The sequence below is a fragment of the Bombus huntii genome, chromosome 5 (genome assembly GCF_024542735.1).
Source record: "Bombus huntii isolate Logan2020A chromosome 5, iyBomHunt1.1, whole genome shotgun sequence".
Taxonomy (NCBI): Eukaryota; Metazoa; Arthropoda; class Insecta; order Hymenoptera; family Apidae; genus Bombus; species Bombus huntii.
In genome coordinates, this window is record NC_066242.1 from 8,053,773 (window position 1) to 8,069,210 (window position 15,438).

A 15,438-nucleotide genomic window follows, 5' to 3' on the forward strand; every position below is an offset into this window, starting at 1 on the left:
AAAATATATATAATAAATTAGAATTATATTTGAAAAATTATTCATAGTAATATTAAAGCTGCTTTTTCAATTATCTGTAAATGGAATTTTAAAAAAGGATAGAGTTATGCTTCTTACTTAACTATTGCTCATGGATGTAAAAACACGTTGACAACTCTAATGATAAGATGGCGAGCTAGTATGTTGATGGTTATTTTAAGATTATTTTTAACCTGAGTGTAGGAAGACTTTTAATTTAATAAACTAATAATTTATTCATGTTATTCGACCTTTTCATTAATGTGCCATGAACCCATTTGATTCAACGATCGAATCTATCCCAGAGATTTCTAAGATTTTTGATGAAGACTGCAATTGTACTGCTATTGATAAAACTATCGGGGAATTTTGCGGCGAAACTGAAACTTTAAGAATTATCAATGAGTTTCAAAAATTATACGAAACTCGTATTGAAAATGTTGATCGAGAGTTCGAAAATGAATTTGATCAAGTTTGTGTAAGTTCTTTTATAATATATAAAGTTTATTTAATTTATTTGCATAAGTGCAAATGTAAAACATTAAAAATATTTATTCCTTTTTGCAAGAAAATTGACAATAATAAATTAAGAAAACAGTGGAAATGAATGTATATTTCTCTATATTTTCAATTATTAATGTGAAACTTCTACTTTTATTGTTATTTAATATTTCATAGATGAAATTAGAAATATCAAAAGAATGGATAAAAAATTTAAAAGAGCAAAATGTTATGCTAGTACAAGTAGTAGAGGATTTAGAGCAAGCTGCTTGTAATAGAGTTAAATTATTGGAACAAAAATTAAAACATTCATCAGTGTTAGTTTCTGGGAATATGTCAAAGTCAATGAATACAGAAATGGTATGGTGTTTGAAATTTTTCTTTGAGATTACTATGGTATGATATATATATATAATGCAAATTTATATAGCAAATAATAATTATTATAGACTATACATACACTTTCAAATCGTGTAAGTATCTTAGAAAAAGATGAAAAATATATGCAACAAAAAATAGAATTTCTTCAAAGTGATATCAGAGGATTATTAGAACTAATACGACGTGCAGTGCAAGAAAATCATTGGAATTTAGATGATATAAAATTCTTTGAAATTCAACCTAGTGATATACCTGTCCCCACTAAGTAAGTTCTTATTAAGTTTCATGAACCTGGCAGTATATACATGAACTTCTAAAATGGAAATCCACATAAAATAAGAATCCACATGGTAGGGATCTGTTGGATCTCCAAGTGTGTGCTGCCAGGCTAATTAAATATTCTAAACAAATTAAGTAATATAATTTCTTTCATACTTTTGCAGCTGTACCTGTGATCAGGTAAATATAAATGTAGATGCTGATAAGAGATTGAAACTTAGAATACAAATTAGTCATGATTTCATGAATAAATCAGATTATCCATTAGATGGAAGTATATGCATGATACATCCTACCCATTCGACAACACTTTAATTAAGTTTTTACTTTTTGCTATATATATAGATATATAATTGGTATATGTTGTTTATTTTATATTTTAATCTCCTACACTCTTTTTGATAAATTCTTTGTCAAATATGCTATAATTATGCTATAATTTTTATGTAAAATAAATGGTGGGTATGTAATATAATTATGTACAAATTGTTGTTCTTCTTATATTTAAATTTACTGTAATATGTATGAGAAATGAAAGTTTGAAATTAACTTTATGATTTTAAAATTAGGGAGATATAAGTCATAAAAAGATGCAGTCCTTAAAATTGCAAATCAAACATCTTCAAGAAAATGAAAAAAGAATGATTGTGTAAGTGAAAATGAAAAATGAATTTAAATAACGAATATTTTTTAATATGTTTGTTATTAACACTAAATTCCATGTTTTTTAGATATCAAAAAGAGTTAGAGGATAAATTAATAGATCTTAATGCAAAATTGCAAACAAAAGAAGATACTGTTAAAGCATGTGTTTCTCAATTTCAAAATCTTAGTGACAATCTTAGAAAACATGTTAAATTTACTGAGCAAATTGCATGTAGCTCATTTATAGTAAATGATCAAGAACCTGTTGATGTAAGTTAATATTATCTTAAGTAAGTTAATACTTTTGAATCACAACTTTAAGTATATATGAATGTATATGTCTATGTAATTATATTTTTGATAAAGTGAAGTAATTGAAAATTACATAGATTAAATAATGAATAACAAGGCAATCATGTTGAAATATGAAATATTTTCAAATGTATGAGATTCGCTAGAGTAATATAGTGATAAATTATCTTTAAAACTTTTGTTGCTATCCAGATTATGTTAGTGGCTGGTATTGTGGAAAAACTATTCATTGAAAAAGATCTAGAAACAAAAAACTTGCAGGAACGCTTACGTGACGCGGAATCTAATTTGATAATAGTAACTCGTAATAGCGATATAAGTTTAAATAATTTAAAAATTCAGTTGAATGAAAAGTACAAGACAATTCAAGAAATAGAGCAGCAAATGGTTAATCTACAAAAAGTTTGTGCTATTTGCTCGAATGTATATTTTATTATCCAATGATAATTTATTTATAATTCTATTTGTATCAACTGTTAGGAATCAATAGAGAAGCAAATTGTCTTAACAGCAGAAGTGACAGAAAGAAACGAAGTAGTAACGTCTCTGCAAAAGCAAGTAGCTATGTTACAAGAGCAATGTCGTTCTACAAACATGCAAATTCATTTTAAAGAAGGCATTATTAAAGAAATGCGAAGAAAATTAAGACAAGCTAAGGTATAAACAGTAATTTGTGGATTTGTAAATGGATAACAATGATGTTTTTTATTTTCAGTTTCTATATTCTAACTTCTTTCCTTATACTTGTAATCGTTATGACAAAGTTACTATTGACAATCAAGAAATGGAATCTTTTTATAAATTATGTGAGAAAATTATGATACCAAAAATGATGTATACATCTGCTGAGCACAATAATGATTCGTTTTTGCAAACTTACATTAACAATATTTTAAATCATAATAAATTAACAAAAGATGTATCTATAATGAAAACAAAACACAATAATTTAAAAACAAAAATAATAAATTGTCATAAGAATACTAAATATAATAAAATTGATATGCATAAGAGTTTTCATGATATTGATAAAAAGATCTTGAAATATAGCAAAAAGCTACCATCTGTTAATACACACAAACAATTATTAAACAACAAAGATACTTCTATTTTCGAAAAATCTGAAAATTAATGTACGTTTTTCAGTAGATATAATAATTGAAATGTTAAATCATTATTTTAACATTTAGTTTATAAGTTATTAATAATATATTATATATTATATGTAAAGTTGGTCCCTTTTATATTATATTTCAATATGATTGCCTTTTATTTCTAACATTTACATCAAAATAATTAATATTTCATTTGCATTTAACATATTTTTTGCTTATACTTTTCTTCACACTCTTTTTGTAGGATGTTAAGAGGTCAAGGAATCCTACAAATCAACAGGTAATATATATATATAAATATTGAAAGTTTAGTGTTTATATTTATTGTATATAATATTGTCAAATACTGTTTTAAATGGATTTTAATTTTTAGAATCAAATTTTATTATATTTGAGTAAAGTAAAATCATTCATGGAACAAGAAAAGGAAGACCTCTTTAATTTAAAGATAGAATTGGAAAAAACTGTAGAAAACTTATGCAGCAGAAAAGATAAAGTTGGTAACATACAAATACACATTTTTATGTCAACAAGATATTGAATAGAATATGTTATTTTCTGATTAAGTAATATAAAAAGAAGAATTTATTGTTATCTTTTTGAATATTTTTTTAGAGGATATGTTTAACTTCATTTTTAATAAGCTATCTCTGGATAAAGATCTTATGAATAAACATTTTTCAGTTGTCTGTAATATCGCGAAGAAATCGTAAGAAGAATAATTCAATTTAATAAGGAATTCCAGTATTTTTAAAAACAGAAAGCTTAATTGATTCTGATAGTATTTGCACATAATATATATTTTCAATTGTAATAAAATGTAGAGCAATAAAAATTTTATATTATTTAGCACATATTTTTAATTGAAAAATGTTTATTGTTATTAACATTGCTTTAAAATAGTTATACTAATAAACAATACTTGTAAATTTCTTATGAAAGTAATTATTTACAAAAGAACTGTTTGATATTTCTAATTGAACAGGAATACGAAACGATTGATAGTGAAAATAATGTGGATAATATAAGGTATAAATTAGCTAAAAATATTGAATATGTGGACAAAATACATTTAAAAAAGGAGGAATCAATTGAAATAATTAATTCTTTAGTATGTATAATCTTTTAAATCATTCATATAGTGAAAAAATAATTTTGTATATTTAAATATTATATATACTATTTATTATATTCTATATTATGCTTTAGCTCCAAATGGAAAATAATCATCTTTTTCATGTAGAAGATCTTAATTGCTTAGTAAGTATTATGTTAAATAATATTTAAATTGTATCAATAAATGTTTTATGATAAATTGTAATGTAAGTTATTAACATGAGGAACAAAAATTAATGTATTTTAGCCAAGCACGGACATTAACCGACGGAAATTAATGGACATATTCAGAGCATGTATTGTTGAAGCACAACTTACTATGGAAGATATGAAAGATGAAATAAATATAATTGTTTCTTCATTTAAATGTAGACATCAAAAGGTGAACTATATTATTGTGTGTTAATTACATATTACTAGCATGATTTTGTATTAATGACAAGATCTTTACAGTATGTTGATTTGAATAAAGAAGTTATGAATGTACAAAATCAGTTAATAAAAAGTCGGGGGATAATAGCAGAAGTAATTAATGAATTACAATTACAAGTAAGAATCGTTAAATTTAATTATATTTAATGTTATCACCTTGCAATTAATAAACTTTTTCTCTTCATTATAGGGAGAAGAAAGAATAAGACACAATGATAGAATTACTTCAAGAAAGAATAAATTAAAAGACATAAAAAATGAAATAAATCTGTCCCAATCCCAATTGTCAATTTATATAAATGAAATGCAGACCAATGTACAGAACAAATTTAATTTCTCTACTTAAGTTCAATATCTGGCTAACTAAATTAATTATTCTATTCAAATTTTAGGAAAATATATCTAGTTATGCAGAAAATGTATCCAACTACGACCTATTATGTTCAGTAATCGAAGAAATAGAACAAACATCATCTAGTCTGCAAATATTTCAAGTTCAAGTAAAGTTTTGAAATTCTTTATTGTATAAAATAGTGTTAAAATATTAATAATAAATGAATAATATTTAAATTATTTAAGGGATGTTGCATAGTAAAAGAGTTTGAAAAAATGAAGAACCAATTTTGTGAAGTAGATTCATCTACAAGGAAATTACAAGAAAAAATAGATGAAGCAGTTGTGTATTTACTACTATAAATATTTCTTAACTATTTCTTAATTTCAATTTTACTTAATTGAGCTTTATTCTTTGCAGTTGACAGAACATGACATAGTAGAATTGACACTTTCACAAAAAGAACAAAAATTACAGAAGTTAGAAGAAGAAGTTGATGTGATTCATTTAAAAGTAAAAAACGTGTTGGAATCATTTTTTTTTCCAAAAGAACATGTATGTATTTATCATTTTTATATTACATTACTATTTATAATATAATTAAGGTAAAATTTCACTTAATTTTGTTCCAATTATGTAATAGGTATCTGATTATAATATTATGGAGGCTCAATTATATACACAAGTAATATTTTATGTCATTTAATCATTTCATGTTATTTATTCCCAAATCTCTCTGTGATCACTCTAATATAAAAATATTATATTATTTTAGATTTTAAATGAGATACTGCAAACTAAACAAGCTGTATATAAATTAAGGAAAGAATATGATGAATTAAAATATAAGTTGTCACAAGTGAGGAACTTATAAATTATTTTAATTATATCATATTATAAGTAAATTTACTTATTTGTAATAAATATTTTACAGTCATCACTCCACCCTGAATGTGATAAGAAAACATGTTCATGGAAATGTAGAGTAACTGACTTACAAGATCAAGTTAAAATACTACAACATGAGGTATGTAATATTTAATTATCTTCTGTAATACAGTATGATAACAGTGACGTACTGATTGTTGTTTTAATAAATTGTGGTATATTTTTATACCTATTAACAAATTTGACTTCTGCAGGCAAAGTGCAATGAAGAAGCAAACAATTTTTTAAGAAATAACATTCAATCAATAGAAGAGGAACTGCATATAACACAAACAAAAGCAGATAATTATAGACGATCTCATTCCATAGATAATATGAAATTAAAGAAAAAGATCATAGAATTAGAAAATACCGTAAATATATATAGACAATTATTTAATATAGAGTATTACAATATTATTAGATACAATTATTTTGTATGTATTTGAATTTTAGCTTAAATTTCAAAAAGAAATTGAATGTACTCTTCAGCGGCAATTGAATGATAGCGAAATTGAATTAAAAAGATCTAAAGAATTATTAAATTCTTCTGTAAGTTGATTTCTTGCAAAAGTCTGATTATTATATTTATATCTTTCTTATTTACATCATTAAAAAAATTTTTTTAATTCTTTTTTACATTTTATAAAAGCACAATGAACATAGCATGGAAGAAACTTTGTTACGGTATGGCTGTTATCAGTTCAGATATGACACAATGGTAAGTGTTATTAATTATTCATACAAAATAAGTCATTAAAGTAAGAGTAATAGGTAGATTTATATTTGTAGACTGCACCTCAGTTATTTAAAAAACTGCAAAACACCATAAAATCAACAAAAACTGGCCTTCAAGAACTTAAAGCAGAATTCAAAAAATTGGTTTGATTAAATTTCATTATTTTCATTATCTCCTGTGTAAAAGTTACACATTATAATATACATACAAATTTTTATTATTGTTTATTTTGGAATAATATATTTTTTAGATTTGTGAAGACTCATCTAATAGCTGTTCTTCTGCAAAGACATTAATGAATTTACTAGAAAAATTACAGAAGTATGAAAATGAATTAGATAATTGTACCCAAGAAATTGAAGAACTCAAGAATACATTGTATTCTAAAGATAAGCTTGTAATTATTATTTCACTTTTTCATTTGGACAAAATTATTAACAGCATCTAAATACTATTATATTTACAGATAGAAAATATGGATGAAATTATTAAAATCCAAAAGGATTCCATTGTAATGACACAAGCTGAATTAAAAGAACTTCACAAAAAATTTCAAGAAAAGGTATGTTAATATTCAAAAACATCTTAAAAAAGAATCATTTTTAATATTTAATAAGAATGGCTGTAGACTAACTGTATGTATAACATACATAAATTATAGGAAGAGTTATAATGTTTATAATTATCAAAAATTAATATTTAGATTAGAATTTAATACCAAAAGTATATTGAAATTATCTATTTAATTCTTAAGTTATATCACTTAAGTTTTTTGTTTGGATAAATTTAAGTAACTTTATACATCACTTATACTAAATTTATGATGCAAAATTGATATACACATACAATTATTTTATTGAAAATGTGATAATTAGAAAGAAACTATCAAGATTTATTATTAAAGGTATGTTAACTATAAGTATCCAAATTTTAATACAGTATGTAATAAACACATTTCTAGATTGATAATCAAGATCAAATAATTTCTCAATATGAAAAGGAAAAGAAAGAATTATTAGAACAGGTCTGTATTAATTTTATATTATTAATAATTATTATAGAAGAAATTTCTATTTTTATTTATTGGTTTTACTCTAGTTTATATAAAAACTTCCTCTGTCAGTTGATATAAAAATATATTCGTTTTTAGAACGAGCTTCAAGTTCAAACTATTGGTCATTTACAAAATGCTGTAGTGGAAGCTAAAAAATGTATAGATCAAATGGGACATAGAACAGTGAGTGATATGAATGAACAATGGCCTACAATTTCATCTGCAGTATACAGTCAAAGAAACGTGCATGATGTTTAAACGTTAACTTGTAATGAAACGTGTAGTGAAACATGTGCAAGTAACATATAGCTTATTTGTAAAAACAGACATTCAACATACTTTTGTTAGAAAATAAGATAGCAATTTACAGCATAATTTAAAAAATTTTGACAGATTATAATAATTATAAAATTATTGAAATCAGTTCCATATTTTAGATATAGAACATATCTAAAGATATAGAACATATCTTTAAATTTAAAACAATCGTACATTATTGAAAATATTTAAATTTCTACAATTTCATAATATTTGAATAATATTTAAATTCAAAAATTTAAATTAAGCAATACCTCAAAATTGCATATATTACATATATATTACATATTACTTGTGCAATATATTTATTAATGCCCAACACTTCATTTTTGTAAATATTGTTGATGATTGTTAAAAATATTTAATAGAAGTCTATATCTTATTGTTTTAAAATAAAAATATATGTATTTCTGTATACAAAAATTATGCTCATTAATAATAACAATATATTACTTATTATTAAAGTTTATCACTGTTTATTGTTACAATAAATAACTGAATAAATAACTTGCATGTATTTTGTTTCATATTTTGACCATACCAATAATTTTAGATAACTAACACTATATAATTTTCTTGTTTAGTTTCAAATATAGTGTTGTAGAAGTTAATTGTGTGACTTGATAATGAATTGTGATACTTAAAAGCAACATTTGTGTTTGGTGGTGTTGTTAATATGAACTTATTACACATTTTGAAGTATTATTTGTAGGAAAACAATCGAACAGTTTGTAATTTACAGTTTGAAGAAAAAATTGAAGCTATTCGTTTACTCACAGTGTATGCAGAAGAAACTCAAAGTCAATATAATGAATGTTTTGCAGAGGTATAGTAGACTCTTTTATCTATAATTAATTTTATTAATCTATTAAGAATATAATTTATTGTTTGCGAAATTAAATACCATTTATAGTAATATATTCCTTTCATATAGGCAGCTAAACAAGATAAATTGTTAGAGCTACAACGAGATGCAATACACAATCTTCAACAAAAAATTAGTAGTATGGAATACGATAACAACACAGCTATTACTTTCATCCATATCACATATTATTCAATTTTAAAAACAATACAGGTAGAGGAATTTAAAATATTGCTGTAGATAATAACTCAAAATTGTTGTACATATTTTTTCTGATAATAAAAAGATGATATATTTCTTACTATCAGAGTTTTATTGCATTTTATATTTGTGTATAGTTATTAAACTAAATATAAGTTACTGTTAGTTTTTACAATATTTATTTTAATATTAAGATATTAAAAGAGAGTTAATTTTAATAATTGTATCTATTAATAAATATAAATTTTTTAGGAACAACTGGAAACTCGAGTAAATGAAATTGAAGCTTTAAAAAATGAGGTACAACAAGCTTTATTTCATAAACATATATTCTTGTGAACTATGTCCAAAATATGTTAATATCATTTCAGAGAGATACTTTAATACAATCAAAATGTTACTTGGAAAGTAAATATTTGAACACAAAAATGTTATGGCAAGAAGCAGAAGGAAAATTGCTGGAATTAAGGTAATATCTTAATATAGAATTTTGTTAATGTAGAAGTATAATATATATTTTAAGAAATACTGTACTGTTAATTGATTTAGGAAAGAAACGTTGAAGATTGAACATAAAACAAAGATTACTGAAGATAAAGGATGTCAATATAAAATAGAAGTTAAAGACAAAAACTGCACTACTCAAGATATATTTGATTGGAGTGACTTAACATATAATAATACGGAACAATGTAAAAATTTATCACATGAACATGACTTGCAATCAGAAATTGGAATTTTAATTGGAGAAAACGAAGATATGAAAAGACAATTACAAAAATATAAATTGGATTTTGACATCATTGACAAAGAACTGAAAACAGAAAAAGAAAGTGGTACTTATGTTCAACAAATTTCATTTGAATTACAAAAATTAAGAGATACAGAGTGCTGTCTACAATATGAAAATGAACAACTTAAATGTGATTTAAAAAAGCAAACTATCGAAATAGAGGACTTGTTAGAAAAGTTACAGTTATCTCAGGAAAATAACACAAAATTTGAGAAATTGTTAAAGAAATTAGAGGATAGGCAGATACAGGTATATTTCACAATAAGAAAAACAGTTCTAATAATTATAATGTGAAATTCTAGTTAAGTAAAAAATCATACTGATATTTTATTCCATTATGTGCAGATTAATGATTTATGCAGTCAGATTGTGAATAATGAAATTGTTATAAAAAAACAAACAGAAATCATTGAAGAACTTGAAAAAAAGTTAGATATAAAAAATAAACAAATTAATGCATATTTATCTGAATTAAATGAAGCAGAAGAAGAGATGTCAACTTTACATGAAAGGATACAATCTTTGAAAACAATGTTAAAGGAAAAATCAGATGATATGGCTAAATTGCAGGCAGATTATGAAGTGATGAAAGTATGTACTAATATTTGATATTTGACTTTACTACTTTAGAATACTCAAAAATTGATTGACTACTCAAAAATGTCTTATTTCAGAATGAGAATTCTATATTGAAGATGGAGAATAGCAATTTTGAGGATAAAACAAAAGAAGATATTTGCCAATTAAAAGCTATAGTATACAGTATATTTTATCATATATTAATTTTAAGATTGTAAATAATGTCAATATTATTTCTTTTCAGTTGAAAGATCTTCAAATGCAATTATGCTTCACTGAAGATAACTATTGCAGAGTCACTAAAGATTTTAATAGAACACAAGAACAATTAATCAAGATAACAAAACGAGAAGCTGATTTACAAGAATGTTTAACAAATATGGTGCTTATTATCTTTAAATATTTTATCTAACTGAAAATTCTTTTAACTTTCTGTTTAACCATTTTAGGAAATGGATTATTGCCTAAAACTATCAACTATAGAGAAAGAGAAAACTATACTTGGAGACTGCTTGGATAAACTTAAAGATGAATTAGAAGAAATTCAAAGAAACTATTCATCAAAAAATAGTGAACATTGCAAACTGCAAGATATTTGTAAGTCTTATGCGGAACAATTACATATTTTACAACAACAGGTAATAAATTAATCCAATATTTTTATCTCTAAAGGATTATATATATCTTACATCACATAATATTAATTTTAAGTATTTATTATATTTTTAGATTGAGGGAGAAAAAGAGAAAATTAAGCAAATGGAAGAATCAAATCATTGTATAGTGCAGCAGTTACAGGAATACAAGGAACAAAATTGTAATCTTATTAAGGAAAAATCGATAATAGAACAAAATAATTGTGAAATCATTTCAGAGGTAAACAAATATTTAATTGCTTGTAACATATAAGTTCAATAAAAATAATTTAATAATTTCTTTTTTAGTTGCAAGAGACACACAAATCCTTGTTAGATTTAAAAAAAGAGTGTCAGCTAAAAAATAAATCATTGGCATGCATATCAGCAGAATTAACAGAAACGGCAATGAGTAGATCGGAACTTTGTAATCAGTCGCAATATGTCGTTTCTTGTATACGTGTTTGGATGGAAGAACAACGAGAATATGTAAACAAACTTAGTACGAAATTGAAATCCCAACAACAGGAATTAGTACAACTTGAATTTGAAAAGAGGTCAGTGTTTTTAGAATTTCCAAGATTAGTATTATAAGATTTATAAGTTTAAAGTCTCTCAAAAATAATCGACAAAACAATTTACAGAGTATTAGTAGATGAAACAAGGAGATTAAAACATATGAATCATGCACTAATACAAAGACTAAAGCGGATACATAGACATGGTGGGAGGAATGTTAGAAATGTTTGTGCAGGATGTCAAATATTACCAAAAAATATTGATATACATCTTCCTACAAGCTCCAAATCACAGAAGGTAATTTCACTCATAAAACTTTCTTGTTTTATTTTTTTAATTAATACAAACTGATCTAACTATATACTGTTTAGAGTATTAGAAAGTTAAAACTATTAAAGATAATATGATATTTTTAAAATCAAATAATTGTCTTATAATTCATGGTATAATTGGAAGACAATACTTAATGAAACAATGACATACAAATAAAACAATATGATAAGAATATATTTTATAGAAACTTCAATTTGTGAAAGTTAAAATTATTTATATTCAGATTTGTTCTTTACATCATATTGTTCTTTATAATTGTGTATCTTTCTGGAATGAATCTATAGATCTATGGTCAATTATTTTGAATTATTTTTAATTAATCATATTGGTAAATTCTTCATTCAAATTCTGTTCCATTTATGTTCCATTATATTCACCCAACAAGTGAAATCAGGGTAATTTGTTATTTATATTTAATTGATTGTAGTCTAAACAATCGTTAGACGGTTTATATTACAGTATATGTATTAAATTTAAGATTCTTACTAAAATACTTCCTTGAAACATAATGTAAAATCTGATATATTTATTGCTTTATTTACCATGAATTATAAGTCTTTTTATGAATCTTAATTGACTTAAATTTAAATACTTTCTTTCATTTAGAAACTAAATCTTACAAGGACAGCACAGCGCATGTCAGTGTGTAGTAACGGTTCGTGGTTCCCTAAAATGAAATATTTAGTAAACGAGTTACGAAAAAATAATGTAGAATGTAGTGAAAACTGTTTTAACAGGATGAATACAGATCTAGGGGCAGAAGAAAACCACGATTGCGGTTACCAATCATCTACCAGTAAATGAACATATATAGAAAGTTATGACTACTAAAAATGAACTAATCATACTTCTTAACGGACATATAAACAAATTGTTAATTCATCAGACTTTTTTATATTATTTACTATGTAATAGAAGTTCTTCATATTTATATGCGTGAGTCAATTTAAAAATATAAACTTACAGCTAGTAAATAATTCACTTGTCAATGTGTACTTTCTTTATTAATCTTTCATAATTGAATCTTCTGGAGTACGTAATTTTAGAGTAAAATGATACTTTGTATGACACAGAATATGCAGCAAAACAAGATTTTTTATGTATGCTTTGTGAAATAATTTAAGTAAAAACTTGCACTCGTTTATAGTAAATACTTCCAGACTGTTTGGAGGATACTAAAAATTACATATTACAGACTTTTACAAACTTTTGCTCATCTCTAAAGATCTATCATTATATGCTATATATATAATCTGATAGAGAAATATACAAACCAAAACAACATGTAGTAAAATGCTTTTATAAAAAAACTGGTGGACTTTTTGAGCTGTCCACCATGGATAAGAAAGAAAAAATAAATGTGTTAAATACACGATCCCCAAACATGCAGAAATACCTTTTTCAGTGAATAATTTTAGCCTAAAATACAAGTTCATAAATATTCATTTAGATATGGATTAAGATTAACTTTTTAAAATTGTATTATATATCAATTACAAATTTTAAAGAGAAAACATTTTTTATAAATTCAACATACTCAAATACCTAGTAAGCTTGAAGAATTCCCATAATATATTTATAAAAACAGTATTACTTTTCCCTGTAGTCTCATTTAACAATTTATTTTCTGCAAAAGAAAACTGATATTATTTTGTTTTACACATATAATTGCTATTTATCAAAGTAACATTTATATTTATTTACCAAAAAAAGAACATATCAGACGCTTGTTTTCTTGATGCTTTTTAAGATAAATTATATCCTCTTCTGTAAAATATTTCCAAATACATAAACTTGGCTGCGGTGAATCAACATATTTACTATGAAGAGGATTTTTTGAATAAACCCACGGTCCGCACAAATCGTCATAATCTACATTTGATTCGATTTGAATGTCCGACTGGATTCTCTGTAAAGTTACTTGAATTTTCGGTATTATACGTTCTGACAAAGTTGACCACTTAACATTTATAATTGATTTCGACTGGTCTTTTTGACCGTTGGTTTCTGTACGATCTTCTGTTATGAATTGATATGACATTATCAAATATTATTTCTACCGCAGAACAAGGTATGTATATTTAAAAATCAGATACATATAATAGTTAAATTATGAACATTTAAATTGATAGAGAAAATCAGATTTGATAAATCGAATACAAACTAACGGTTTGTGTTGATCGTGTTTTCTTTCACTATATATATACTAATATTAACATATCCTAAGCATAAAATATTATATACATTATATAGAATAATACATATAAATGTTAATAAGCCTACAATTTCATGTATTATCTTTTAATATTGTTAAAATAATTTATGTAAATCAATGCAAACGCCATTAAGAATCATATACATTTTCAACCACAGAATATCAATAACATAGAAATTTAATAGAGAATAATTTTTAAAATCGTAATTATATTTACTACGATGCGTTAGTGTGATTATAAAATGTCAATATATGTGCTTATTAAGTGTATGTATATACGATATATATATATGTATCATATCGGGAATATATATATATATCGTGTGAGGGTTTATATACACAATATATATATATTGCACTATTTAAAGCTACAAACATAAAATAAAATATTACATTTTTCGCTCTTTTAATTGTATAAAGGCGATTATAAAATGCATAAATTATTTTGCTTAAAGATACAATATTTTGATAAAAATTTTAATAATTTTTATATGTAATTAATACAAAATTTACAGCATATTTACTTTACATTTCAAAAGACAAAATAAATAAAAACTTAAATTTCTTCAAATATCAATATACACTTTCGAAATGTACAAAAAATTAACATATCTGTCAAACACTGCATAATAATGAACAAAGTGTATATTCGTGTAAATATAAATATTTCTTCATTTTGTTTAAAGCTAAAAAATTTGATAATGATTTTTACATAAATACCAGATTTTGTTTTGATTATCTAACATCCCAGTTTTAGAATTGAAATTCGTTTTTCTTTTTTTTGTTTTTTACATGATGGTACTTGATAATGTTTATTTAGACGAAATTTTGAAAATGATTTAAATTCAATAAAATGTGTATTGCTATTGGTAGTTAAAGTTTTATAATTTACAATGTGGATTATTTATTGAACTAATTCCTGCTTAACATGTAAAATTAAACATGAAGTATGAAAAACTATTATATAATATGAAATTTTAGAAAAACAGATAGCTTTTAACATGATAAAAACGCTAACCTAATTAGATGAAGCAATTGCCTTTCAATTTACTATGATTTTATACAAAATTCGCTCTATTCTATCGTAATTGCAGACTCATTTATGTGATATTAATTAATTTTGGATG

The 15,438-nt window shown here is 24.1% G+C and overlaps 2 protein-coding genes across 2 annotated transcripts; both read left to right on the plus strand.

Annotated features, from left to right (window-relative positions):
* Positions 1–71: 71 nt before the first annotated feature.
* On the plus strand, positions 72–15,419 carry LOC126865801 (putative autophagy-related protein 11). Its single transcript, XM_050618698.1, has 43 exons — positions 72–496; positions 697–879; positions 969–1,165; positions 1,344–1,359; positions 1,749–1,828; positions 1,911–2,094; positions 2,302–2,571; positions 2,617–2,793; positions 2,852–3,055; positions 3,496–3,531; positions 3,625–3,747; positions 4,237–4,362; positions 4,461–4,511; positions 4,615–4,749; positions 4,821–4,916; positions 4,990–5,115; positions 5,192–5,299; positions 5,379–5,474; positions 5,554–5,688; positions 5,777–5,818; positions 5,909–5,992; positions 6,068–6,160; positions 6,276–6,434; positions 6,517–6,612; positions 6,713–6,781; positions 6,853–6,942; positions 7,050–7,196; positions 7,266–7,361; positions 7,761–7,823; positions 7,950–8,108; positions 8,884–8,997; positions 9,106–9,249; positions 9,490–9,537; positions 9,609–9,706; positions 9,787–10,279; positions 10,376–10,621; positions 10,705–10,785; positions 10,854–10,991; positions 11,059–11,247; positions 11,339–11,485; positions 11,554–11,801; positions 11,889–12,060; positions 12,703–15,419. Exons 1-43 carry the CDS (start codon positions 287–289, stop codon positions 12,898–12,900), a joined length of 5,967 nt encoding a protein of 1,988 aa, XP_050474655.1. The 5' UTR covers positions 72–286; the 3' UTR covers positions 12,901–15,419.
* Positions 2,570–3,461, plus strand: LOC126865707 (uncharacterized). The gene is made up of 2 exons (XM_050618536.1): positions 2,570–2,793; positions 2,852–3,461. The coding sequence occupies exons 1-2, from the start codon at positions 2,701–2,703 to the stop codon at positions 3,266–3,268; spliced, it is 510 nt and encodes a 169-aa protein (XP_050474493.1). The 5' UTR covers positions 2,570–2,700; the 3' UTR covers positions 3,269–3,461.
* Positions 15,420–15,438: the final 19 nt, after the last annotated feature.